The following is a 27,230-nucleotide window of genomic DNA, read 5'->3' on the forward strand; positions in this document are numbered from 1 at the left end:
CACTCACCTCAGCCTCCCAAAGCACGGGATTACAGGCTGAGCCACCGAGCCCCGGCTATGTTTTATTATTTTTTATTGATATATATTATTTATAACTTGTAGATGACATTAAAACTACTATTAAAGAAGCCATCTAATGACTCAGTTGAGCATATACTCGGGAACCATCATTTTTCCATGGACATTTATGTGGTCTAGAGCTCATTACCATACTGATGCCATAAACTGTGGGTGGGTATTCTCAAAGACATTGGGATGATTTCCTGTTTTTTTTAAAATTATAAAAACCATCAAATGTGTTACCTAGGTGGAATAATTTGTTAGAAGCATGGAATCCTATATTGCAGGACATTTTTTTCATATATTATGTTTCTCAAGCGTTGCTTTAGAGTTGACTTCCTATAATTAAGTTGAATTTAAAAATATGTGCTACTGGTATCTCTGCAGAAATTCCTATTTTTTTTTTCTTCTGGAATCACTTTTAAAGAAGTCAGCATTTAGAAGTTCCTGATCATCTGCAAAATATCAGGTCTTAAGGTCTACCATTTGGTTGTGATAATGTGGACACAAGCCCTTAAGAGCTTTTGTACTACATGATTTTGTTTTCTCTTTTGTGTATTTACTTTCCCTTTGCTTCCTATTGCAGGCACTAAATCAATATTTGTTGAATGAGTTAGGGAAGTGAATGTATGTCCATAATCAACTTAACTCATTTTTTAGGTCAGAGGCATTTCCAAGTAATATGACACACCGTGTAGCAGACACACTGATTGATACTGATTACCAACATGTACAGACTGCCTATTGTATGTTTTGTACAGGGAAATGGATTATTTGATCTGTTCTATGTGAAGATTAGTAATTAATGTGTTTATCATGCTGTCAAAAGACTATCTTTGTCCACTGGTCTTCAACTATGTAGTTATTAAAAAAGCAGAGAAAACTCTCAAAATACAATATGTAGAAATAAGGAGTTATCTGTCCTAAACGGAGATAATTTGGAAATAAATTACTGAACCAAATAAGTTTAGGAAAACGACTGAAATAGGAAATGTCATGCAACAGATTTCCTTACTTGATAAATATTTGACTTTGAAAAATTACTCTTGCAAAAACTAGAAACATTGGCCCTTGGGTGTCCAGTTTGGAGCCTCTGAAGGCAGAGACCAGTGTCAGGAGCTTCTGCTTAGAAAAGGGACTTATCCTTCCATTTTCTATTTATATTGCAAGGCAAATATCAGCGTAGTAAGAGTCTAACATCATTTTTATTACACTTAAACAAAATGAGGAACTATATAATGAACTTTTCCAAAGCACAAGACATTTTTAATATGATTAATTAAATCATATCAAAGTTATATATCTCAAAACAAACATGTAAGGGGAAAACCAGTGAAGTAACATGTAATAAAATAGTAAGATGACATTACTGTCATTCCATAGTAAGATCATATGGGATGATCTTATGCTATGACACTTATGATGTCACTATGAAGAAGATCTTCCCAGTACAAAAGCCAGGCTCTACCCAGGGTCTACAAGAAATATTGCCCTCCTGTGCAGAAAAGAGGGAAGTTTGTAGAAAACACATTTTTGCCATTCTAATACACTTATATTAAACTTTTTTTTTTTCTATTTGGATTTTTCCTGTATACAAAGTAGTATAAATACCTACTCATTGGCTATGTTATTTAGTTATCTTCCTAGGGTATTGATAAAATTTTATTTTTAGATGGCAAAAGAAATTGTAGTTTATGAATTGTCGTTATCAAACCTTTATTGAATTCCTGTAAAGGCAAAATTAGAATGGTGGGATTCTATTCTAAGATTTTGTTTTCTTTAGCATTGGGAAGTCTTTTCCTGTCATATTTATATGATTAATTTAAGCTTAAAATATTTTTTAAAAAATTTTTTTATTTTAAATATGTAGAGTACAATTCAGGGTTGGGTATACAAATGTTAATTATGCAGGTACCCTTGTTGATGAGGTGTGCCCCTCCCTCCCCTGGAGTTTTCCACTATTGCCAATCCCTTTTTTCTTGCAGTATTACGATCGTTGTTCAAGGTCCACTTCTGAGTAAGGGCATGTGATGCTCATTTCTTTGTTTCTGTAATAGATCACTCATGTTATAGCCTCAGAGTCCATCCAAGTTGCTGCGAAGTTCGTAATTTTGTCCTTCTTTATGACTGCGTAATAGTTCATTGTGTATATGCACCACATTTTTTTTATCCAGTTCTCTTTTGATGGGCAGCATGGTTGGTTCCATGTTTTTGCTATTGTGAATAATGCTGTAATAAACATGCATGTGCAGGTATCTTTTTCACAGAGTGATTTGAGTTCCTCCAGGTATATTCCCAGCAGGGGGATTACAGGGTCGTATGGAAGGTCGATTTTTAGATCTTTTAGGAATTGCCACACTGTTTTCCACAGAGGCTATACTAGTTAACACTCCCACCAACAGTGCAGAAGTGTTCCCTTTTCTCCGCATCCTCTCCTGCATCTGTTGTTTTTTGAGTTATTGATGATGGCCATCCAGACCAGAGTTAGGAGGTATCTCAGTGTGGTTTTAATTTGCATTTTGATGACTAGTGAGGCTGAGCATTTTTTCGTGTATCTGTTGGCTGCTCGTATATCTTCTTTTGAGAAATGTCTATTCATATTTTTTACCCACTTTGTAATGGGGCTGTTTGTTTTTTTTTTTTTGGCACATTTGAGTTCCTTGTAAATCCTTGATGTTAGGCCTTTGTCAGATATACAGTTGGCAAATATTTTTTTCCCAGTCTGTGGACTGTCTCCCCTCTCTCTCAGTGGTTTCTTTGACTTTGCAGAACCTTGTTAGTTTGATGAGGTCCCACTTGTCTATCATATCACTTACGGTTACTTGAGATTTTGATTAGGAATTGGTTGCCTGTTCCAATTTCCATAAGGGTGTCTCCTGCATTTTCTAAGGTTCTTATAGTTTGAGGTTTTACGTTTAGGTCTTTGATCCATTTAGAGTTAATTTTTGTGTATGATCATGGGTAGGGGTCCTGTTTTAATCTTCTGCATGTGGCCAGCCAGTTTTCCCAGCACCATTTACTGAATAGGTTCTCTTCTCCCAAGTGGATGATGGTGGAGGCTTTGTCGAGAATGAGTTGGTTGAGAAATTAAGGTTTTGCTTCTGGAATCTCTATCCTGTTCCATTGGTCTTTATGCCTGTTCTTGTACCAATACCAGGCTGTTTTGATTATTGTAGCTTTATAATAAAGCTTAAAATCTGGGAGTGTGATGCCTCCTGCTTTGTTTTTTGTGCTGAGAATTGTTTTGGCTATTTGTGGTAGTTTATGGTTTTCATGTGAATTCTTGTATTGTTGTTTACAAGTCTGAAAAGAATGCTGCTGGTAATTTAATGGATATTACATTAAATCTGTACATTGCCTTGGGCAGGATGGACATCTTAACAATGTTGATTCTTCCAATCCGTGAGCATGGAATATTTTTCCATTTGTTTGTGTCATTTTTGACGTCTTTGAGCAGTGTTTTGTAGTTTTCAGTGTAAAGGTCTTCGACTTCTCGGTTAGGAAGATTCCAAGATATTTCATATTTTTGTGGCTATTGTGAGTGGGATTGTGCTTTTTATTTGGGTTTCTGTGTGTTTATTGTTGGTGTATAGGAATATGACTGACTGTTGCACACTTATTTTATACCGTGAGACTTTGGCAAAGTCCTTTATCAGTGTAAGGAAGTTTTTGACAGATTCTCTTTGGTTTTCGAGGTATAGAATCATGTTATCTGCAAAGAGGGATAACTTCCTCTTTTCCTATTTGGATACCCTTGATTTTCTTCTCTTGTCTGATTGCTCGAGCTAGAACTTCTAATACTATGTTGAGCAGAAGGGGTGAGAGTGGTCATCCTTGTATTGTGCTGTTTTTCAGGGGAAATGGTTCCAAATTCTGTCTGTTTAGTAGTATGTTGACTGTGGGTTTCTCGTAGATGGCTCTTACGATTTTGAAGTATGTTCCATCTATGCCTAAATGTTCAAGGGTTTTTTATCAAGAAGGGTGCTGGGTTTTATCATTTTTTTCTGCATCTAATGATATAATCATATGGTTTTTGTCTTTACATCTGTTGATGTATTTACTTACATTTATGGTCTTGTAGATGTTGAACCAGCCCTGCATCCTGGGATTGAAGCCTACTTGGTCGTGGTAGATGATTCTTGAGATATGTTGTTGGATCTGGTTTGCTAGAATCTTGTTGAGAATTTTAGCATCTGTGTTCATCAAGGATATTGGCCTGTATTCTCTTTCTTTGTTGGATCTTTAACTGGTTTGGGTACCTATGTGATGTTAGCTTCATAAAATGATTTAAGGAGAGTTCCATCTTTCTCGATTGCCCAGAATATTTTCAATAGGATTAGTATCAGCTCTTCCTTGCATGTTTTGTAGAATTCTGCTGGAAAGCCATCTGGTCCAGGGCTTTTTTTTTGTAGGTAGTTTTCTTGTGATATAGTCAATTTCCTGAGACGTTATTGGTCTATTTAGGGTCTCAATTTTTTCTTGTTTCAACTTGAGGTTGTGTGATGTAAGAAAGTCCTCCATTTCATTTAGCCTTCGAGTTTGTTTTCACACAGGTGTACAAAGTAATCTCTGATAATCTTTTGTACTTCTTTGAGGTCAGTTGTGACTTCATCGTTTGCATTTCTGATTGTGTTTATTTGGGCTTTTTCTCTCTTTTTCTTGGTCATTCTAGCTAGGGGACCATCAATCTTGTTTATTCTTTAAAAGAACCAGCTTTTTGTTTCGTTGATTTTTTTTTTTGTATTATCTTTTTGTCTTCTATGTCCCGGATTTGGGCTTTTATTTTGGTGATCTGGATTCTTCTGCTGAAGTTAGGGTTTTGATGGTCTTGCTTTTCCAGTTTCCTTAGGTGACTTGTTAGGCTGTTAACTTGTGATCTTTCCATTTCTTCATGTGCATTTGTAGAGAGATGAATTCCCCTCTTACTACTGCTTTCATGGCATTCCAAGTATTTTGGTAAGATGTTTCTTCATTTTCATTTGTTTCCAGGTATCTTTTAATCTGGATTTCCGTATTGACCCAGGACTTGATTAGCATCATGCTTTTTAGTATCCATGTCTTTATGGGTTTTGGGGAAGCTTTGATGGTGTTGATATTTATTTTTATTCCACTGTGGTCTGAGAAGGTGCATGGCAGAATTTCAGTTTTATGGAATTTGTTTATGCTTGATTTATGGCTGAGGATGTGGTCAATCTTAGAGTAAGTTCCATGTGGTGATGAGTAGAATGTATATTCTGTGGTAGTTTGGTATAGGTATCCATTAAGTCCACTTGGTCAAAACTTAAAATCTTGAAAACTATCTTATCAGATAGAAGAGCCTTGGCATCCAATTCATTGATAAAAATTACATGGAGCCATTTATCTTTTAGACATTACCTTCATCAAAACTTTCCTGTGAAAAGAATCCAGTTGAAGTCGAACTATGCATATATTGGTATCCATAACTCATTAAAATAGTATTGTTTTCTGCATCTTTGTAAACTTTATCAAATAGTATACCATAAGAATAATTTTGTGCCTTAATTTTTTTTGTCAACATTGTTTTGATTTGCCTGTGCTGATTCTAAATAGTTTATTTTAATTACTATATAGTCTGCATGTGTTGCAGTTTGTCAGTTATGTTGATAAATGCTGTTTGCTATTTATGGTGTTTTGCTGTTAGGAACAATTGTGCATATGCTCTAGAGTTCACCTAGCTGATGTTTTTAGAACTGCATGACTTTTTAGTGATTTTGAAATTATTTTAGTGGACCGAGACCAGCATTTTCTTTTAAATGGAAACAGAATAGGATAAAATGGAATAGAGTCACGTAGAATAAAATAGCATAAAGCAAAAAAAAAAAAAATTAAGAAAAGGAAGATATCACTAAGCATTTCATGTAGGAGGATTAAGAATTATTATGTGAAATTTTTGTTTTAATTACATACATGTGTCAAAAAAAGATTGGAAGACACTGCAGTGCTCTACATATTGTTGAGTTGTTCTCTAAACTGACTGTACCAATTTACATTTTTTTTAGCAGTATTTGATTGTGCCTTTTGATCTACATCTTCTCTAGAATTAGGTATTATCCCCCTTTAACTTTTGCAGATCTGGTGAATGAGATCTATCTCATTGTGATTGTATTTCTATGAGAAATTCCATGGTAAATCTGAGAATCTTTCAATATGTTTACTAATCTCTTCTTCTGTTAATTGCCTGTATTCTTTGCATACTTCTTAATTGTGCCATATATCTTGCTCTTATGGATTTGTAAGCATTCTTTATATATTTTGTATACTAATCCTTTCCAGTTGTTAATTATATATGTTGCAAATATCTTCCTCTATTCTGTGGCATATTTATTCCTTTGTTCAATTTTGAGTCTTTTATTTGTGGTTTATACTTTTGTGTCTTATAAGAAATTTTTTTCTGCTCTGAGATCATAAAGATGTTTTCTATACTTTTAAAATTTTGAAAGTTTTGTTTTTTTCAGTGTCTAAATTGTTGAAACCCTTTCCTGAAATGTATAAAGTATAATATTGAAAAGTTATATTTTAAAATTTTTATATTTTTACAATAGAGTACTTCTACTGTTGACATTTTAATAATAGATAGAGCTGATACAATTTTTAAACTGTTTTTCTCAGATAAATAATGGATTGTTAAATTTGCAAGATAGTATATATATATTTTCTCTGTTTTCTCTAATATAATTTCTGTATGTATTTATATTTTCAGTAATATTAACTTTGCTCTAGAAGACAACTTTACATGGATCTAAAAGGAGCAGGATTAAAGATGACCGAATACTGGGTTCCAGAAATGTAAAACAATCAGGTATAAATGTTTTTGGAGGGAGTGTTCCCCACCAGTCACTTTAAAATAAAATGTTTGGAGCATACACAAGAAATACTTAAAGTATCCATCCCTGCAATATAGTGGAGGGTCTAAGAGCAGAAGCTTTGGAATAGTCTTGGGTTTAAATACTGGCTCTGACCCTGATTGGTTGTGACTGTTTGCAAGTTACTGAAACATGGGTGAATAAAATGGAAGCGAGGGTTTTACGGGTTTTATTTGGATATTATAAAGATTAAATGAGATACTACAAGGCACTTTATGCCTAGAATAGAGTAACTGTTTACATATACTGTCATTTTTGTTATTTGGAATACATGTTTATCAAATCATGGATGCAGTTTCTGTATGTATACTTTAGATTTTAAAAATAAATATATTATTAATTTATATTAACTGTAGCCTGGTGAAATCAAGAGGCTATCAGGGTAAGATAATTGTACCTTCCACATGTATTGCTCAAACTTATTTCTCAAATAGTGCAAACTGGGGAAGCTAGTTTTCTCTATTTTGTATGCAAGACGTTGAAATCATGTAAAAAGAAAAAAAAAAAGCCAACTATTCTCCACAACTAGAGAATTCAATAAATTTTCTTACAGAATTATATAAAAGTAATGAGTCTTGATTCATTTTTAAATCTTGAAGGACTTTCTGATCAACAAACATAAAGTTATGTTAACCTTATATTTTGTGCTAATTGAATCTTACTGTATGTCATTTCTTAGAATGTGGTAATTTCCATGGCATACATGCAATTATGTGTTAACCTGATCAGTCAAATAAACAGAATGGCTTGTTTCCCCACCATTCTAATTTTGGGGAGTTTAATTATACTTGAAATTGATCAAATACAGTTTTCCTATGTAAAAGCCCAGGATTGCTGTTCCGTGATTTTAGCACATTAGCAAAATTTTGCATCTACTTGGAATAAAGGGGGCCTAAGGTATTGCAATGAGAGGCAGTCACATCTGCTAGGTTCCCTTTCCTTCTTTCTCTTCTCTTCCTCTTTCTTCACCTCCTTCTCCTCTCTTTTTTAATTCCAGTAAAACTTTGGGCAGATACGGAAAAGGAGTTCTCATTAGGATGAGGCAGAAAGAGAGGGATCCTCAGTGTAGGTTGGCTCCAATATACAGAAAACTATGTTGTAAGGTTGCTTTCAGTAAATACTGAAGGTTGCTTTTCAGTGAATACATGTCCGCCTCTGAGCCGTGGTAATTATAGTGATGAATTAATCATGATGTCCTCTCTTAAATAGCTTGCCAATTAACAGAGAAGGTAAATCATATAGGAATAACAATCACATGGGCAGAATATGGAAAGGGCCATTAATGAAGTTAGAAACAAAAAAGTGCAATGGAAGTACGGAGGAGAAAGGGTCCTAGCCCATCTGGGTAATCAGAAACCATACTAACTTGAAGCTCAGGGATAGTCATACTGGGTTTGAAAGAAAATTAGGATTTTAACTTATCTGCTGAAATACCATTGATAATCTGTAGTAAGTATTAATTAAATATGGCAAAATATTTTTTCATATTGTCAACCAGATGAAGTTTTTAAGTGGGAAACTTCTAAGTGATCCTCCTAAATAAACTTCTCTTTTTTGACTTGTTTCCAAACATTAGGAACAGTGAATTTCTATTTATTGTGATAATTTTGAGTTATCATTATTCTAAATATATAATTATTTTTCATATTCTGAGAGACCTTTTTACAGATGGGGGGAAATTACTAGTATCCTCAAGGGCATGTAAAACATTGGTAAGGGACCCTGTTAAGACTTGATCTTATTTTGAGCATTGTTTTTATCTATCTAATATAAGGCTATAACTCAACTGTGGAAAATAGCAGATAAAATCTTCTTATGTTAGTACTTGAAATAGAGATTGTATTTAAGTAAATAGGTCCTAACCTATCAATTAAAAAAGCAACATTAAATACAGCTCTACTAAATTGCTTTTGGGGGACTAGAATATTTTGTTTTTATGTATTTTTAGTGAGATGATAGTTAACTGCATAATGATTGAACCACAGTCCAGACATATTGCATATGTTCTGCTAGGGCTACTCCTGTTACTTCTACATGGTAAAAAAGTAGTTAATGTGGGTGCTTATTAAGGCAAGAGCATTCAGTGCTGTTGCTACATACTTGACTGTCATTTTGGATTTTTCATTAAAGTCCAGGATAGCAAAGCCACATTCATTAATTTATTCTTTCATCCTTTTCATTCATTTCTTTCTTTTTTTTTCCAGCTTAGCAAATCATATATTCTTCAGTGGAGCTGAGAATTGATAAGTCTGCTCTTCACAGTGATTTGAAACTTTCCAATCCCAAAGAAAAGCTGACTAAGGTCTAAAATTTATTTTTCCTTATCTATAACAAGTCAGCTCTTAAAATGAAAATTTTCTACTGCTTGTCTTATAGATTTAAGTGTCTGTGTTATATCCTGAGATTACTTTTTCAGACCTCAGCAGGAGGATTCCCATAGGCCATCCAGAGCAGTTAAAACTCCTTTTGGGTTTTATAGCTGTTAACTCCCATGCCTAAAGCTTAATTTCTTTATCTTTCCTTCACCATATTTGAACATAGCTTATTTTCTTTGTTAATTAGGAGTTAAGTTATTTTAACCTGCCTAGCTTCATCCAACCTATGGGGTCCTGATTTCACCACATACTTTTTCCTCAGGGACTGCACAGGACTGAGTCCATATGGAAGAAGAACTTCCTCTTTTCTATGGAGAAAGTGGCAAGGTTAGAAAAAATTATGCTCTTGGAACGTGTGTATTCTGTCACTTAAAACATCATTTCATCAAGCATTTATTGGGCACCTGATAGGAAGATCAATGAGATAGCATCTGCCTTTGAGGGGCTCGTATTGTAGTAACTGAGATGCCAACAGGTAATTATTGTGGGTATGTAGAATGCTGATGGGGTCAGCAGGGAAACTGATATCACCTGAGGGGCAGAGAAAGAGCTCCCAGAGACAGTCAATAGATAGGAGTGCAGACCATCCCCTACTCTCACAGACGGTGCTAGTCTGCAAAAGGATCCGAGTTTATTTCATTCCCAGAGATTAGAAAATACACATAAACTACCCAATCTTAGATGCTATGTTCTCAATTCATCATATACATTCTTTGATTTCTTTCTTTTCCATCACATCTAAACATTACAGTCAACCAGCTTAAGTCTAATCAGTATCCAATTGATGTTGAAAGTCCTACATCTTTTAGCATGCATATTGATCTGCATCTTGTTATATTATTGAATTTACAAAATATCTGCTCATTACTACTAACAGCTTAATTTTTATAACAGCTTAATATTAACTGTTACTATTAACAATTTGATTTTTTGTTTTCCACTCTTATTCTATAAAATAAAGTCAAAATTCAATAAAAAGTATAAATAATTATACAAAGGCAGCATAATATGCAAAGCTTCTGAAACTACATCATAGCATTACCATGTGCTGACTTAAATGTGAGTTTGTGAGCCCTTGTAGGAAAGTCCAAAAGTAGCTTATGAAAGTAATGGATATATATAATTGAGAGTCTTACAAAATGTAAATAGAAAAACTCCTAATTTTTCCTGGGAATAAGTTTGTAAAATAAAATGATGGATTCATAGAATCAGCAAAGGAATTATATTATGACATACAAAGTGTTATAATGCTAAGAAATCCTCAGAAAGTGAGGTGTTGGCCTTTTTCCTCAATTTTTTTTTTTTTTTTTTTTGCTAGACATGCCTGACGTGTAATTTTGATTATTTACGTATTCTGTATTTCACATTGTGCTGCGGCAACTTGATAGTTGTCTGTAATTAAATGAGGTATGGCAATCACATGATTCTTCATATTGATGGAGAAGTGAATTTATATAGGTAGCACACACTCAAAAGAACAGTAAGATGCAATTTGGTCTGTAATTTTATGGCAGATGAATTTCCTTAATTATGTTTTTCTTGAGCTAATATTAAAATTTCACTACTTTGCATTTCCCAAACAGATGCCAGGTAGAGGTGGGGGAGGTGAACTAGATGTTAGCACAGACGTAAAAGAAAACTGGCCTGGTTAATGATCTCCTAAGGTAGCTTTGTGCGTAGTAAGGAGTGTCACCTGGGCCAAGGATGAGGACTTTGGATTCTAGGGACACGATCTTAATGATGCATATTACCAGGCTGTCATTCTCTAGTAGTACTTTTTCCCCATACAGATTTCTCTGTAGCCCACACCCAGCTCTTGCTCAGTCAGTTCATTACTTGGCAGTTGGGTGCCTTCTGTAGAAATGGCTACTGTCATGCAGTGGCTACAGCAGGATTGAGGTTCCTGCAGGGAACTGTGTGTGAATCTTTTATACATTGTCTCATGACTGTGCTGGACTGAATAATGTATTTTTCTTTTTGCTATAATTCCTTGACCCTGATGGAGGTTGAGTATTCCTTATCTGAAATGTTTGGGACCAGAAGTGTTTCAGATTTTGGATTTTTTTTTTTTTTTTAAGATTTTAGAATATGTGCATTATACTTGCTGGTTGAGCATCCCTAATTCAAAAATCTGAATTCTAAAATGCTCCAATGAGCATTTCCTTTGAGTCTGACCCCATATTGACATTCAAAAAGTTCTGCATTTTGGAACATTTTGGATTTTTGAATTAGGGGTGCTCAACCTGTATTACATCTCTACTTTAAAAAAGTGTAAGTGTATGTATTTTATAAATTAAATAATCAGTTCCCTATGTAATAGTTCCCCCATAGACTTAAAAAATGAGTCTTCAGTGACTAACCTGCAACAGCCAGCCTTGTGACAGAGATTTAAAAGCAGTATGTTCACATCTCTGTTGTATTTAGGTTATATTGTAATTATTTGTTTTCTATTAAATTATGATCTCCTTGAAGAGAACGATTATATCTCATTTTTCTACTTTTAGTTCATTGATATGATCAGACCTGATATTCTCTTGACCAGTAGCATTTTTTTCCATAAAATATACAGACTAGGGGTTACATTATAAAGCAAACACATTGGAATCTCAGTAGTCAGTAGAGTAACTACAGATTTTTGTACAGGTGGGCCAGGAAAAAAGTCTAGAACTTATTTGTAGTCACGTGTTCAACAGCTGTTTGGAATTTACAACCTGATTCTAGGGGGTCGAAGAAACTGCTTGATTTTGTGGTAGTGCAGGGTAAAATCCAAAAATCTGCTTGAAAGGGAAAAAATGAGGTGATAGTCAATTATTTTATCTTGCCACCTGCCTTGTTTGTGGACGACAAACCTCAGTGGGTATTATTGCCCTAAGAGTAAGTAATAATAATAATAATAATAATAATAATAATACTGAGTCCTTAAGGGCTCTGTAAGAACAGCCAAGGTCGAGCAAATACAAGTAGGAACTAGGTCTACCAGTAGTATAACACTTTATGTAAACTTTTTACTCAGCAGTCAGATGATATATAAAAAGAAATCTGGGCTTTAATCTGGCTCACCCACTTAGAAGCTAGTGATATTGGAGGATTACCTAAGCCTCGGTTTCTTTATCTGCAATATGAGGATAGCCAGTATCTATGTCCTACAATTGTGCAGATTACAAATATGTAAGAACTCCATTTACTAGATTATTGCATCTACATTGACTACTTGATGCCACTTCCCAAACTTTGTTCTTTTTGAAGTAAATAGGGGGGAAAATATAAAACTGAAGGCCTCATAGAAAATAAGATTCCTTCATGATATAATGTGGCGGGTAATTTAAAGTAGAAGCTAAAACTAAAAGCTAACATTGAATTCTGTCCTTGGCTCTGTAGCGGCCTTGAACAACACCACTCTTTTTTCAGTAAAGTGTCACAGAGAAGAAATCTTAGATTAATATAATGTTACCATATAAAGTATTTGTGTTCCTAAAAATATATATAGCAATAATGGGGACATAATTTTACACTTGCATATAACTGTAACTTTCTATATCTGTGAGTTGTTTTAAACATTCCAAATTCCAAATTAAGATTACCCTGCAATGAATGCCAACAAATCTTCCTTCCTCTGATATCTTTTTGCAAGATCCTCTGATCTAAAGTAAATACAGAAACATCAATCACTGTTTCAAAACTGAACAGGAGACCCAACTGTTTGGTGCTTCCCAAAAGATAATAGATGTCATTCTTGAGACAGAGTTGCATGGGGAGGGAATGGGGCTGGATGTGGTGTCAAGTGAGCATAGCCCTGGTTCATGCTCTGCCACTAACTTACAGGGTGTTACTATTAGCAGGCACAAACTACTTAGTCTCTATATTAGTTTCTTAGGGCTGCTGTGACAAATTACTACAATTAAAACAACAGAAATTGATTTTCTCTCTGTTCTAGAGGCTAGGAGTCTGAAATCAAGGCATTATCAGGACTATGCTCCCTCCGAAGACTCTAGGGAAGGATCTTCCCAGCTTCCAGTGGTGGTTCCTGGCAATTCTTGGTGCTCCTTTATCTACATTACTGCAGTCTCTGCCTTCATTGTCACGAGGCCTTCTTCCTTGTGTGTCTCTGTGTGTCCTCTGATAAGGACATTAGTCATTGGACTTAGGGCCAATCTAATCCATTATAACTTTATCTTCACTCATTACATCTGCAAAGACCCTATTTTCTTTTTTCTTTTTTTGTGAGTTGGAGTTTCACTCCGTCGCACAGACTGGAGTGCCACCACAGCCTCGACCCGCTGGGCTCCAGCGATCCTTCCTCCTCAGCCTTCCAAGTAGCTGGAACTACAGGTGCGCACTACCACACCCAGCTAATTTTTTGATTTATTGTAGAGATAAGGTCTTGCCAAGTTGCCCAGGCGGGTCTCGAACCTGCGGGTTCAGGCAATCCACTCACCTCACCCTCTCAAAGCACGGGATTACAGGCTGAGCCACCGAGCCCGGCTCCTATTTTCAAATAAAGTAATTTTCTGAGGTACCAGGTGAACGTGAATTTTTGGATTTGGGGGAGAGAGTATTTAGCCCACTATAACCCCTCTCTGTGCTTTCTTCCAGTTTCTCATCTATAAAACGATCTTTAGAGTTCTTTTTAGCCACAGATTTAATAATTCCATGAAAGTCTTTCAGAAAAGATGGAAACCTAAAATCAAAGCTTTAATTACAAGACGAGCCAAGGGTTCTGCTTGTTTCTGCTGTAGGCTCAGGGGTCACTAGGGCAGCTGCTTGATGCTTCCTCATCTCCTTTCACTCACTGCTGACCTTACTTTGGATACAAGTTTAGGATTATTGACTGTGATCAGAAGAGAACTTAATCAGTTTGAGAACTTGGTAATAGAATCATGTTTGATGATATACCTTGGGTGAACAGAGATGGAGAGCACTGGAGCTGGGAGCAGGTGTTGGAGAGGCCAGGCTATTGGAATGTCTTCCATGTGAAGGAGTTACAGAGGATGGGATGGAAGGGAGCCATCTAGAAGTGAGCCATCCATTCCAATATGTATTTGTTCATTTCACCAACACGGGTATTTCCTGTATTCTTACCTCCATGCAAGGGACTGATGACATGGTGGCAAAGGAGACAGACAGTCCTTATGAAGTGTACTCGAGGAGTCTGGAAAGGTGACCCCAGAATAATTCCTGGTAATGAGAATAGTGGAGCCTTGCAAATTCATGGTGTGGATTTGAGAAGGGCAGAATTGCTGACTCATGTGCTCAGATGTCCTCACTGATTCCTGAGGTGAAAGGGACAAGTATTCTATCAGATCTGTAGAAAATAAGTAGATAGTCCACTCAGCTCTGGGCCAGAACTCGTTCCTAGTAAGGTTGATTTAATAACTGATGAGAAAGAGAGGCCTTAGAAAATCTTTGCTGCTTTAAATCAAGCATGAGTTTGGTGATTATTGAAGGGAAAGGCCAGACATGCCAATTGGTGGACATATTGGCTGTCGAAGCTTTTGATTATAATCTTCAAAAATGTTTGAAAGTTGAAAAATGCTTTCAGTGTAGCACATAAATAAAAATTCTCTTTTAAAACAATACCATAATGGGAACGCTTAATGCTCTTATGGGAGTGCAGATGGTCATGATCTTAAAATATGCTGCTTTGGGCTTAATTGTGACCCTTCCAAATTCACATGTTGAAGTACTAACACTCAGTACCTCAGAATACAACTTATTTAGAACTGGGGTCATTGCAGGTGTAATTAGTTAAGATAAAGTCATTAGGATTGGCCTTAATCCAATATGACCAGTGTCTCTATAAGAAGGGGGAATTTGGACACAGATATGCAAAGGGAGAAGATGATGTGAGTCATAGGGAGAAGATAGCCACCTATAAGCCAAGAAGAGAGGCCTGGAACAGATCTTTCCCTTATAGCTTCAGAAGCAGCCAGGCTAGCTGATATCTTGACTTTGGACTTCTAGTCTCCAGAACTATAAGACTATACATTTCTGTTGTTTAAGCTACCTCACTTGCCATACTTAGTATGACTGCCCAAGCAAACTAGTACATATGCTTTCCAGGTGTTTCTTCCTACCAATCCCCAAACCTAATGGAGGATGAGGAAACCCACCAATTCCTCAAACTGAAAGTCAAGTAAAACTTTCCCATGAACTGAAACTTTTGAACTGTTCCCCTGTTATCACCTTCATCATTGTTCTTTACCAGTATTGTTCTTTAAGACTTAGGCAGCTGATGAAATGAATGGCAGTTCATTCTCTCTCTCTCTCTCTCTCTCTCTCTCTCTCTCTCTCTCTCACACACACACACACACACACACACACACACACACAAACCATTTTAGCTTAGCACAGCTATATTTAAGACATAGTCAATATTTACAATACTTGCTAAACATGCAACTCCCCGGAGTTCAACTTTGGGTAATTCCTGTGTCCTTGAGGAAAATTAATAGATGAGACTTGATTCTATCCAGGCCTCCAGAGCTTGGTGACTGTGAATTGCCCTGAAGCAGCTGACTGTGAACTGCTCTGTAGCTGCAAGAGGTCTCTCAAAAATAAATGCAGCGAGTTTCTCAAACCAGTGTTAGCCCTCTTCTACAGAAGTGAAGGGGCAAAGAAAATTGACTTTCTAGTTTGTAGTCTCAATATATATATTTTTCCTTTTCAGCCAGTACAGGCTACTTTGTCATCTTTGAAGATGTTAGATGTGGGAAAGTGGCCAATATTTTCCCTTTGTTCTGAGGAAGAACTGCAGTTAATTCGTCAGGCTTGTGTCTTTGGCAGTGCTGGCAATGAAGTTTTATATACTACAGTAAATGATGAGGTAATGTTGAGAATAATAATTCAGCCACCCATATTTTTAGAGATGGATTTGCTAAATTGAAGATCCTGGGGGGAACTAAAGAGTAAAGGTTAAAAAAAAAAGCATGGGAAGTAGATTCTTATTTGTTACATAATGAAGCAATTTGCTTTAGGAAGACTATGCTTGTTTGGATGTAATTTATAGGTTTGTCAGAAATAGAAATGCTTGAACTAACAGTGGTTTTTCTGACAGATTTTTGTGCTTGGCACAAACTGCTGTGGCTGTTTGGGGTTAGGTGACGTCCAAAGCACCATTGAACCTCGGAGACTGGATTCTCTAAGTGGCAAAAAGATAGCCTGCCTCAGCTATGGGAGTGGGCCACATATTGTCCTTGCAACAACAGGTAACCTAGGAACCCTTTTTAGAATTTTAGCCATTGCTTTATTTGCTGAGAAACAAGGATTGCCCTGAGATCAAGAATATCTTAAAATTGGGTGATAGTTGCTTGCTCTGCTCTGTTTGCTTTGGACAACATGAAGTATGGATATATCTGAATATCAGAGTAAAACAATGTAACAGATGGAATCTAGCAATTATTGGCATATAGATGTATGAATGACAATGCTATCAGCCAAGTAAATTCTGCTGAACTCACTGTGGACTTTGGAAAGTCTACTTTTGAACTTTAGATTTCTGATCTGTGAATTGAAAGACTAAACCTTGACTCCAACATCCTCTTGGCATGCTGTGATTCATACACTAAATGGTAACTGATGGGTGTAGTTGGTATTAGTAGTATAAGACATTAAACATTCTTATGACTATTTAATGAATTCAGATTAATAAGGTATTAGAATGAAAACATACTTTAGAGTTTTCCTTAAGCTTAGTATCTATTTTATGTGTATTCTTTAAACTGAAAATAAATTTTGTAAATACTCTTTTGTAGATTTATTTCACACTTTAAAAAATAAGTTTTAGGGATTTTTGGTTTCCAGTAATAACTTATTCAGACAGTTCTTCACTGAAAACAAGTAAAATTCTAAATAAAATATTAATGAATTTTTTCATTAAGGCATTAAAGCACTGACAATGCATTAAAAAGTTATCAGACCAAATTTAAGAGATAGTATGAACTAAGAGGTTGGAAGGGAACTTGAAGCTACTTTTTGCCATGAAGGCATTTGCCTATCCACTTAAGCAGAGTTGTGGTTTGGGTGTACTCAGGAGGGAAAGGGGTCATAAGTCAAAGTCCTACCTAACAGAGAGTCTAACAGAAAACCTCCTACCTTAGGCTGGGACTGCAAATCCTATACCCTCAGGGAAGGGATTAGCCATTTCCTAAGACACTGACCAGATAAATTCCTTGCTCTGAGCAAAGAAGGGAGGAAAAAAGAAATATACTTCTCCCCAAGAGGTTGCAATTATGGATTTCTGGTTTAATTCACATCAGACTGGATGGTCTAAGAAATCTCAAGTCTTGAATTTATTAGCTGGACTGGACTGAAAGTGCCTTAAGGGCATGATAGAAGTTGATACAAACCCTTTCTAGAGGAGGAAGGCACCTTTATCCTAGACCTGAGGGAGTCACCCCAAATAACTTTTCAATGACAATCAGCAGAACACATGTAGTCAAAGATAACCAAGTACACAGTAGTCCCCCCTTATCTGTGGTTTCACTTAGTGAGGTTCCAGTTGCCTACAGTCAACCATGGTCTGAAAATATTAAATGAAAAATTACAGAAATAAACAATTTGTAAGTTTTAACTTTGTGCCGTTTTGAATAGGGTGATGAAATTATTGTGCCCTCCTGGTCTGTCTGACCTGGGACGTGAATCATTCCTTTGAACATCCTCTCTGTGCAATATATGAGAGGGACCTCCCCCCCAAAAAACAGAATTATTTTTTGGAGGCTGGACCCCTTGTAATACAGGCTTCCCCCACTAGATAAGTGTTCTAGGACTCCACCGGAATCAGTGTACCAGCTAGCATTGTCGTGGGAGGCTGCATTTGGCTTCAGTGAATTTTCTTTTGGAGATTCTTTCATTGCATTTGCCCATTTCATGTTGGGCAAATTTACCAGTGTTCAGCAGTTTTTGACTAAAAACAGCATAACTCCCATGCCTCACCTTTCCTATTTACCCAATCTCGCCCTGAGATACTTTTGTTTTTCTGAATGAAAAAAATCCTCAAAGGGCGACATTTTGCCAATGTGGAAGAAACAAAACAAAAAATGGCAGAAGCACTAAAAGACATCAGAATTGACAAGTTCAAAAACTCTTTTGAGCAGTGGAAAAAGTGTTTCAATAAGTGTATTACATCAAATGGAGAATACTTTGAAGGTGACTGAAGTTTAAACATGTAAGAATAAATACACATATTTTTACAAATAAATCCCAGGGTTTTTTTTTGTGTCCACCCTCGCACAACACCTACCTGTTTAGACACTTAGTAGCTGTCTCAGTTATGAGATAGACTGTCATGGTAGCCTAGTGCTTGTGTTCAGGTCATCCTTATTTTACTTAATAATGGCCCCAAAGCACAAGACCGGTGATGCACAATTTGGATATGCCAAAGAGAAGCTGTAAAGTGCTTCCTTTAAGTGACAGGGGAAAGTTCTCAATAAGAAAAACATCGTATGCAGAAGTTGCTAAGATTTATGGTAAGAATGAATCTTCTATCCATGAAATTGTGAGCAGTATACTGTAAGATTGTTCTATTTTATTATTAATTATTAATAGTTTTTAAAAGAATTAGGATTAGATGGATAAAGATTAGGGAGATAAGTAGTCATTGCACAGGTAAAGTTTGAACCTAGCTTTGGTCCCCACTTCTTCTGGTTTGGGATCAGGTATGCTTATTGATGTTATCTGCCTCCCCTGCCTCCTTTCCCCAGCAGTATTAGTATTACGATAAATGTTAGAATCTGCTTATGAGTAAGAACATGTGGTACTCAGTGTTTTGTTTCTGTGATAGATCACTGGGTATTATAATGGGATGAACTCTAAATTCATCTAAGTTGCTGTGAAGTCCATATGTTTGTCCTTCTTCATGGCTGTGTGATAGTCCATTGTGTGTGTGTGTGTGTGTGTGTGTGTGTGTGTGTGTGTGTGTATACTGGATTTCATATATATATATGAAATTTTTTTAACCAGTCCAGTTTCGATAGGCAGTATGGTTGGTTGCATGTTTCTGCTGTTGTGAATAATGCTGCAAAAAACATGTGTGTGCAGGTATCTTTTTTTTTTTTTTTTTTGAGTTGGAGTCTTACTTTGTCGCCCAGACTGGAGTGCAACCGCAGCCTCCACCTGCTGGGCTGCGGCGATCCTTCCTTCTCAACCTTCCAAGTAGCCGAAATTACAGGCATGCACTACCACACCTGGCTGATTTTTTGATTTATTGTAGAGATGAGGTCTCGCTGCCCAGGCGTGTCTCGAACCCACGGGCTCAGGCAATCCACTCACCTCAGCCTCCCAAAGGTGCGGGATTACAGGCTGAGCCACCGAGCCCAGCCAGGTATCTTTTTTATAGAATGATTTGAATTCTTCCGGGTATATTTCCGGAAGGAAGACTGCTGGGTCATGTGGAAGGTCAGTTTTTAGATGTTTTAGGAATTGCCACATTGTTTTCCACAGAGGTTATACTAGTTTACACCCCCATCAACAGTGTAGAAGCTTTCCCTTTTCTCTACATCCTTGCCAGCGTCTGTTGTTTTTTGAGACTTGATAATGGCCATCGTGGAGTTAGGTGTTATCTCAGTGTAGTTTTAATTTGCATTTTTTTGTTGTTGTTGTTGTTTTGAGTTGGAGTCTCACTCTGTCACCTAGACTGGAGTGCAGTGGCCACTCCTGGCCACTGCAACCTGGACCTGCTGGGCTCTGGCGATCCTCCCGCCTCAGCCTTACAAGTAGTTGGAACTATAGGCACGCACTATCACACCCAGCTAATTTTTTTTTTTAATTGTAGAGATGAGGTCTTGCCGAGTTGCCCAGGCAGGTCTCGAACCTGTGGGTTCAGGCAATCCACTCACCTCAGCCTCCCAAAGCGCGGGATTACAGGCTGAGCCACTGATCCCGGCTGCATTTCTTTGATGATTAGTGAGGCTGAGCATTTTTTTAGTGTATCTGTTGGTTGCTCATATGTCTTCTTTTGAGAAGAGTCTTCATGTCTTTTGCCCAATTTTTAATAGGGCTGTGTGTTTTTTTTTCCTTTTGGCATGTTTGAGTTCCTTGTAGATTTTAGATGTTAGGGCTTTGTCAGATATACAAGTGGCAAATATATATATATTTTTCCATTCTGTGGGCTGTCTTCCTGCTCTCTTGATGGTTTCTTTTGCTTTGCAGAAGCTTTTCAGTTTGATGAGGTCCCACTTGTCTATCTTATCTCTTATGACATGGACATTTGGGGTTTTGACCAGGAATTGGTTGCCTATTCCAATTTCCATAAGGGTGTCTCCTGCTTTTTTCTAAGATTTTTATAGTTTGAGGTTTTATGTTTAGGTCTTTGATCCATTTAGAGTTGATTTTTGTGTATGGTGATAAGTAGGTTTCCTGTTTCATTTTTCTGCATGTGGTCAGCCAGTTTTCCCAGCACCATTTACTGAATAGGTTCTCCTCTCCCCATTGTTTGTTGGTGGAGGTTTTGTCGAAGACGAGTTGGTTGAGAAATTGAGGTTTTGCTTCTGGAATCTCTATCCTGTTCCATTGGTCTATATGCCTGTTCTTGTACCAATACTGGTCTGTCTTGAATATTGTAGCCTTATATTAAAGTTTAAAGTCTGGAAGTGTGATACCTCCCACTTTGTTTCTTTTGCTAAGGATTGTTTTGGCTATTTGTGGTCTTTTATGTTTCCATATGAATTTCTACATTGTTGTTTTCATGTCTGATGTTGGTGATTTAATGAGTATTGCATTGAATCTGTAGATTGCCTTGGGTATAATGGATATCTTAGCAATATTGAGCCTTCCAACCCGTGAGCGTGGAATATTTTTCCATTTGCTTGTGTCTTCTATGATTTATTTGAGCAGTGTTTTTAGTTTTCATTGTAAAAGTCTTTCACTTTCCATGGTTTGGAAGATACCAAAGTATTTCATTTTTTTGTGGCTATTGTGAACAGGATTGTGCTTTTTCTTGGTTCTCTGCCTGTTTGTTGTTGGTGTTTAAGAATGTAACGGTTTTTCACACACTTATTTTGTACCCTGAGACTTTGCCAAAGTCCTTTATCAGTGCAAGGGGGTTTTCAACAGATTATCTTGGGTTTTTGTTTTTGGTTTTTTTTTTTTTTGAGCTGGAGTCTCACTCTGTCGCCCAGACTGGAGTGCAGTGGCCGCTCCCGGCCACCGCAGCCTCGACCTGCTGGGCTCCGGCGATCCTTCTGCCTCAGCCTTCCAAGTAGCCAGAATTACAGGCACGCACTACCACACCTGGCTGATTTTTTGATTTATTGTAGAGATGAGGTCTCGCTGCCCAGGCGGGTCTTGAACCCTCAGGCTCAGGCAGTCCACTCACCTCAGCCTCCCAAAGGCATGGGATTACAGACTGAGCCACTGAGCCCGGCTATCTTGGGTTTTTGAGATATAGGATCATATCATCAGCAAAGAGGGATAACTTAACTTCCTCTTTTCCTATTTGGATACCCCTGATTTCCTTCTTTTGTCTGATTGCTCTAGCTAGGACTTCCAACACAATATTGAGCAGGAGGGGTGAGAGCAGCAATCCTTGTCTTGTTCCAGTTTTCAGGGGAAATCTTCCAATTCTATCCATTTAGCAATTTATTGGCTGTGGGTTTATTGTAGGTCACTTTCTATTTTGACATATGCTCCCTCTGTGCCTAGTTGTTAAAGGGTTTTTATCAAGAAGGGATGCTGTATTTTATAGAACGCTTTTTCTGCTTTCAATGATGTAACCATGTCGTTCTTATTTTTACATCTGTTGATGTATTTAATTATGTTTAAGGTCTTGCGTATGTTGAACCAGCTCTGCCTCCCAGGGATATATCCTACTTGGACATGGGGGATGTTTTTTGAGATGTAGTTAGATCCATTTTGCTAGAATCTTTTTAAGAATTTTTGCATCTCTGTTCATCAGGGATATTGTCCTCTTTCTTTATTGGACCTTTACCTGGTTTGGGTATTAATATGATGTTAGCTTCATAAGTGGATTTGGGGAGAGTTCTGTCTTTCTCGATTGCCTGGAACACTTTCTATAGAATTGGTATCAGCTCCTCATTGTATATTTATTTTGTAGAATTCCTCTGGATAGCCATCTGGTCCAGGACTTTTTTTTTTTTTTGTATGTAGTTTTCTTATAACAGTTATTTCCTAGGTTGTTATTGGTCTATTTAGGGTCTCAGTTTCTTCTTGTTTCACCTTGGGGAGGTTGTATGATGTCAGAAAGGCTTCCATTTCATTTAGGTTTTCAAGTTTGTTTCCATACAGTTGTGCATAGTAGTCTCTGGTAATGTCATGTGTTTCTTTGGGGTCAGTTGTGACTTGATCTTTTGCATTTCTGATTGTGTTTATTTGGTCTTTTTCTTGGTCAGTCTGGCTGTGAGTCCATCAATCTTGTTTGTCCTTTAAAAGAACCAGCTTTTTATTTCACTGATTTTTTTCTATGATATTTTTGTCTTCTGTGTCCTGTATTTGGGCTTTTACTTTGGTGATCTGAATTCTTCTGCTGAAATTAGGGTTTTGGTGGTCTTGCCTTTCCAGCTTTCTTAGGTGATTTGTTAGGCCGTTAACTTACAATGTTTCTGTTTTCTTAATATGTGTTCATAGATATGTGAATTTTCCTCTTAGTACTGATTTCATGGCATCCCAGAGGTTTTGGTAAGATCTTTCTTCATTTGTTTCTAGGAATCTTTTAATTTCTGTTTTGATTTCTGTGTTGAACCAGAGGTTGTTCAGCATCATGCTGTTTAGTTTCCATGTCTTTGTGAGTTTGGGGGGAGTTTTGTTGGCGTTGATATTTATTTTTGTTCCACTGTGGTCTGAGAAGGTGCATGGCAGTATTTCAATCTTATGGAATTCATAATTTTGATTTATGACTGAGGATGTGGTTGATCTTGGAATATGTTCCATGAGGTGATGCATAGAATGTATATTCCATGGTTGTTGGGTGGAGTGTTCTGCAGGTATCTATTAAGTCCATTTGGTCAAGCGTCATATTGAGGTTCTAGATCTCCTTATTTTTTTGCCTTGATGATCTGTCTAGGGTTGTTAGTGAGGTATTTAAGTCCCCAGCTATGAAAGTATTAGAGTCAATATCTTTTTTTAGTTTACTTAGTAGCTGTCTTATAAAAACTGGTGGTCTTGTGTTTTGTGTGTGTGTGTGTGTGTGTGTGTGTGTATTTTTTATTTGTAGCCCCACTCCATCTCCCAGGCCAGAGTACAGTGGCATACTGCTCACGGCCACCCCAGCATCGACCTGCTGGACTTCGGCGATCCTTCTACCATAGCCTTCCAAGTAGCTGGAACTATAGGCACACACTATCACACCTGGCTAATTTTTTATTTTACTGTAGAGACGAGGTCTTGCCAAGTTGCCCAGGCTGTTCTTGAACCTGCGGGCTCAAGCAATCCACACCTGGGCCTCCCAAAGTTCTGGGATTACAGGCTGAGCCATGGAGCCCAGCCAGGTGTATATATATTTAGGGTGGATATTTCTTGTTGATGTATTGAACCTTTTATCGTTATGCAGTATCCTTTCTTATCTTTTAATTTTTGATAGCTTAAATGTTTTGTCTGATATTAAGATCAGGACTTCTGCCCTCTTTTGTGTTCCATTTGCCTGAAATTTGTTTTCCATCCTTTGACTTTGAGTCTGTGAGTGCTCTTTGTCATGAGATGTGTTTTCTGGAGGCAGCATATTGTTGGGTGGTGTTTTTTAATCCAGTTTGCTATTCTGTGACTTTTCAGTGGTGCCTGTAGTCCATTATGTTCAGGCTGATTATTGAGATTGTTATCATGAGTCTCTTATAAATTTCTTTATTGTTGTTGCTGTTTGTTTGTTGGTTGGTTTTCTTTTGATTTTGGGGTTTATCTGTATGTTTGTTTTCAGCTTTGCAGTAACGATGCATGCTGTGTTGATTCTCTGTTTTCCTGCATTCTTGGGAAGAGCATGGTTGTTCTTATTTTTCTTTCTTCTCTGCCTAACACCTTCTTAAGCATCTCTTGTAGAGCTGGTCTGGAGGCAGCATAAACTCTTAGGGATTGAATGTCTGCAAATGATTTTAATTCCACATCACTAATGAAGCTTAGTTTAGCTGGGTAGGAAATTCTTCGCTGGAATTGTTTATCCTTGAGAACTTTGAAGATTTGACTCTAGTCTCTTCTAGCCTGTAGTGTTTCTATAGATAAGTCTGCTGCTATTCTAATTGGTCTTCCCCAGTATGTAGTCTGATCTTTCTCTCTAGCTGCCTTTAGGATTTGTTGTCATATACCTACTTTGTGTACATGAACTACTATGTTTCTTGGAGTTGTTCTTCTCATTTGATGCTTTGCATGAGTTCCCTGAATCTCTTGTGTTTGGATGGTTGCATCTCTGATGAGATGAGGGAAGTTTTCTTGGATAACTTTTTGGAATGTTTGTTCCAAGGTGGTCTCTGTTTCTCTTTCTGCCATAGGAATACCGATCAGGCATAAGTTCAGCCTCTTAATATAATTGTACATCTCTTTGAGACTTTTGTTCTGTCTTTTAAAGCTTCCTGTTATGTTTTTAACAGTTTCAAGCTCTGAGATTCTTTCTTCTCCTTGGTTAATTCTACTTTTCATGCTTGTCAGTTTATTATTTATTTCATTTATTGTATTCTTTATTACCATCATCTCAGTTATGAACTCTTTCATTCTTTCTTCTTGCCTTTCTTCATTTTTATTTATTCTCTCCATCAATACGTTGATATCTGGATTTGTGGTTTGAGGCCAGTCATTCTGGGGGCTTTTCATTGTTTGAGTTCTGAAGTCTGTATTCTCAGATGTTGCCTTCCTAGACATTTGGGGCTACCTGTGTTCTTCCGTTGATTCTTCTTCATTTGTGATGGATTTTCCCTCCTCCTCTTTAATTCCATTGCTCAGTGATGGGGGGATAGCTTTCACTTCGGTTTGCTCAAACCCCTATTCTTCCTTAGGTGGAGCTTCTGGATTTCTTCAGTTTTGAAACTGGGCTGGGAGTGGGGAGCCTCTGCTGTCTTTTTGCACATTTGAAATTTGCTTACAGTGTATTGGGGGAACCATGGTTCAGAAGCTATCTGCAGATCACTGTATCCACTGACTTGGGTATGAGCCCCCTAGAACCCGCTTCCCACCACCTTACAATATGTCCATGTGGTGGGAGTGTATGGATACCCCCCAACTCTGCTGTTAGATCTCCCACCCTGATTGCACATGTCTGTGTTTGATCCAGTGTGGGGAGGTGGGGCATCTTTCTCTCCGGTATCATGCACTTGGAGTATCCTCTCTGGGTTAATGATGGTCAGTCCCAGGTAGGTGCAGGGATCACCCCTTGGTCTCAGGATGTAGGCTGCTCAGTATTAGGTGAGCTAAAACAGGTCTCTCAATATTTAGTTGCTAATCTTTTACTGTGCCTAGCTTACACATTAAACTTTATCTTAGGTATACATATATAGGATAAAACATAGTATATATAGGGTTTGACACTATCTGCTGTTTCAGGCATCCACTGGGGGTCTTGGACCTATCTCTTGCAGATGAAGGAGGATTACTACACAAAAACAAGGTGCCATGAATGAGAACCAGCAGAAACAACAGACAGCAAGGACTGATAACTAAACATCAGATATTAGAATTATCTGACACCAATTATGAGACAACTGTATTTATTGTTTGAAAAAATAAAAAATGAGCTTGAAGATAACCTGCAGAGATCATAGAAGATTTAGAAAAGACCCAGATGAACAATGATCAAAGTGAAAATTCAATGGACAAATTCTGTTGCATTTTGAACACAGCAAAAGAGAAAAATAATAAGCTGAAATATAAATTAGAAGAAATTATTTAGAATGTAGCACACAGAGACAATATGGTAGAACATACAGAAGAAATGAGTACATCCTGTATGATTCCATTTATTTAAATTTCAAAAACTAAATTATTTTATGCAAGATGCATATGTGAGGAGCTTTTGGGGGTGATTATAAGGCTACATTTCTTGACCTGTGTAGTTCATGGATATGTGCTTTATAATTATTTGTACAAATGTACGTAGATTTTTTATGAGTTTTTCTGTGTATTCTATTGCATAGTAAGTAATATAATAATTTATAATTATATGTTGTATAATATGATTATATATTATAAAAACATAATAACTGTTATATTCCTTTTTTTTTTTGAGTTGGAGTCTCACTCTGTCGCCCAGACTGGAGTGCAGTGGCTGCTCCCGGCCATTGCAGCCTCGACCTGCTTGGCTCCAGTGATCCCTCCGCCTCAGCCTTCCAGTACCTGGAACTACAGGTGCACGCTACCACGCCTGGCTAATTTTTGATTTATTGTAGAGATGAGGTCTTGCCAAGTTGCCCAGGCGGGTCTCGAACGCACAGGCTCAGGCAATCCACTAACCTCAGCCTCTCAAAGCACGGGATTACAGGCTGAGCCACCGAGCCCGGCTAACTGTTGTATTTCTAATATAACAATTATTAAAAATTAACTTGGTGATCATTTTATAGATAGGGAAATTAAGACAGGCGTGGCCTTACAATCTTTTGAATTTCAATCTAATTTTTTTTTTATTATTCCTATCAGCCTTTTCTCTGCTATTTATTAAAAACCTATCTTTTGGGCTGGGTGTGGTGGCTCATGCCTGTCATCCCAGCACTTTGGGAGGGACTAGGTTCAAGACCAGCCTGGACAACTTGGCGAGACCTCGTCTCTATAATAAATCAAAGATTAGTCAGGCATGGCGGTGCATGCCTGTAATTCCAGCTACTTGGAAGGCTGAGGCAGAAGGATTGCCTGAGCCCAGCAGGTCGAGGCTGCTGTGTCCGTGAGTGTGCCACTGCACTCCAGCCTGGGCAATAGAGTGAGACTCCAACTCAAAAAAAAAAAAGTAAAAATAAAAACCTATCTTCTTCTTATTATTGTATCTGCATTCATG

The 27,230-nt window shown here is 37.3% G+C and overlaps 1 protein-coding gene across 6 annotated transcripts in view; it reads left to right on the top strand.

Moving 5' to 3' along the window:
- Positions 1 to 27,230, top strand: part of RCBTB2 (RCC1 and BTB domain containing protein 2) — a 55,606-nt gene that overhangs the window by 4,371 nt on the left and 24,005 nt on the right. Inside the window, exons 2-6 of one of the 6 annotated variants that reach the window (XM_008056950.2) lie at positions 6,782 to 6,880; positions 9,149 to 9,246; positions 9,582 to 9,646; positions 15,987 to 16,142; positions 16,374 to 16,524. In XM_008056950.2, the coding sequence (XP_008055141.1) occupies positions 9,605 to 9,646; positions 15,987 to 16,142; positions 16,374 to 16,524 (349 nt within the window). In that variant the 5' untranslated portion in view covers positions 6,782 to 6,880; positions 9,149 to 9,246; positions 9,582 to 9,604. Of the gene's footprint in view, positions 1 to 6,779; positions 6,881 to 9,148; positions 9,247 to 9,581; positions 9,647 to 15,986; positions 16,143 to 16,373; positions 16,525 to 27,230 lie in introns of those variants that run through there. The other 5 variants (XM_021711776.1, XM_021711774.1, XM_021711773.1 and 2 more) reach the window with 5 other exon arrangements.

This window comes from Carlito syrichta, unplaced genomic scaffold, assembly GCF_000164805.1.
Source record: "Carlito syrichta isolate Samal-C Ts95f unplaced genomic scaffold, Tarsius_syrichta-2.0.1 Scaffold302582, whole genome shotgun sequence".
Taxonomy (NCBI): domain Eukaryota; kingdom Metazoa; phylum Chordata; class Mammalia; order Primates; family Tarsiidae; genus Carlito; species Carlito syrichta.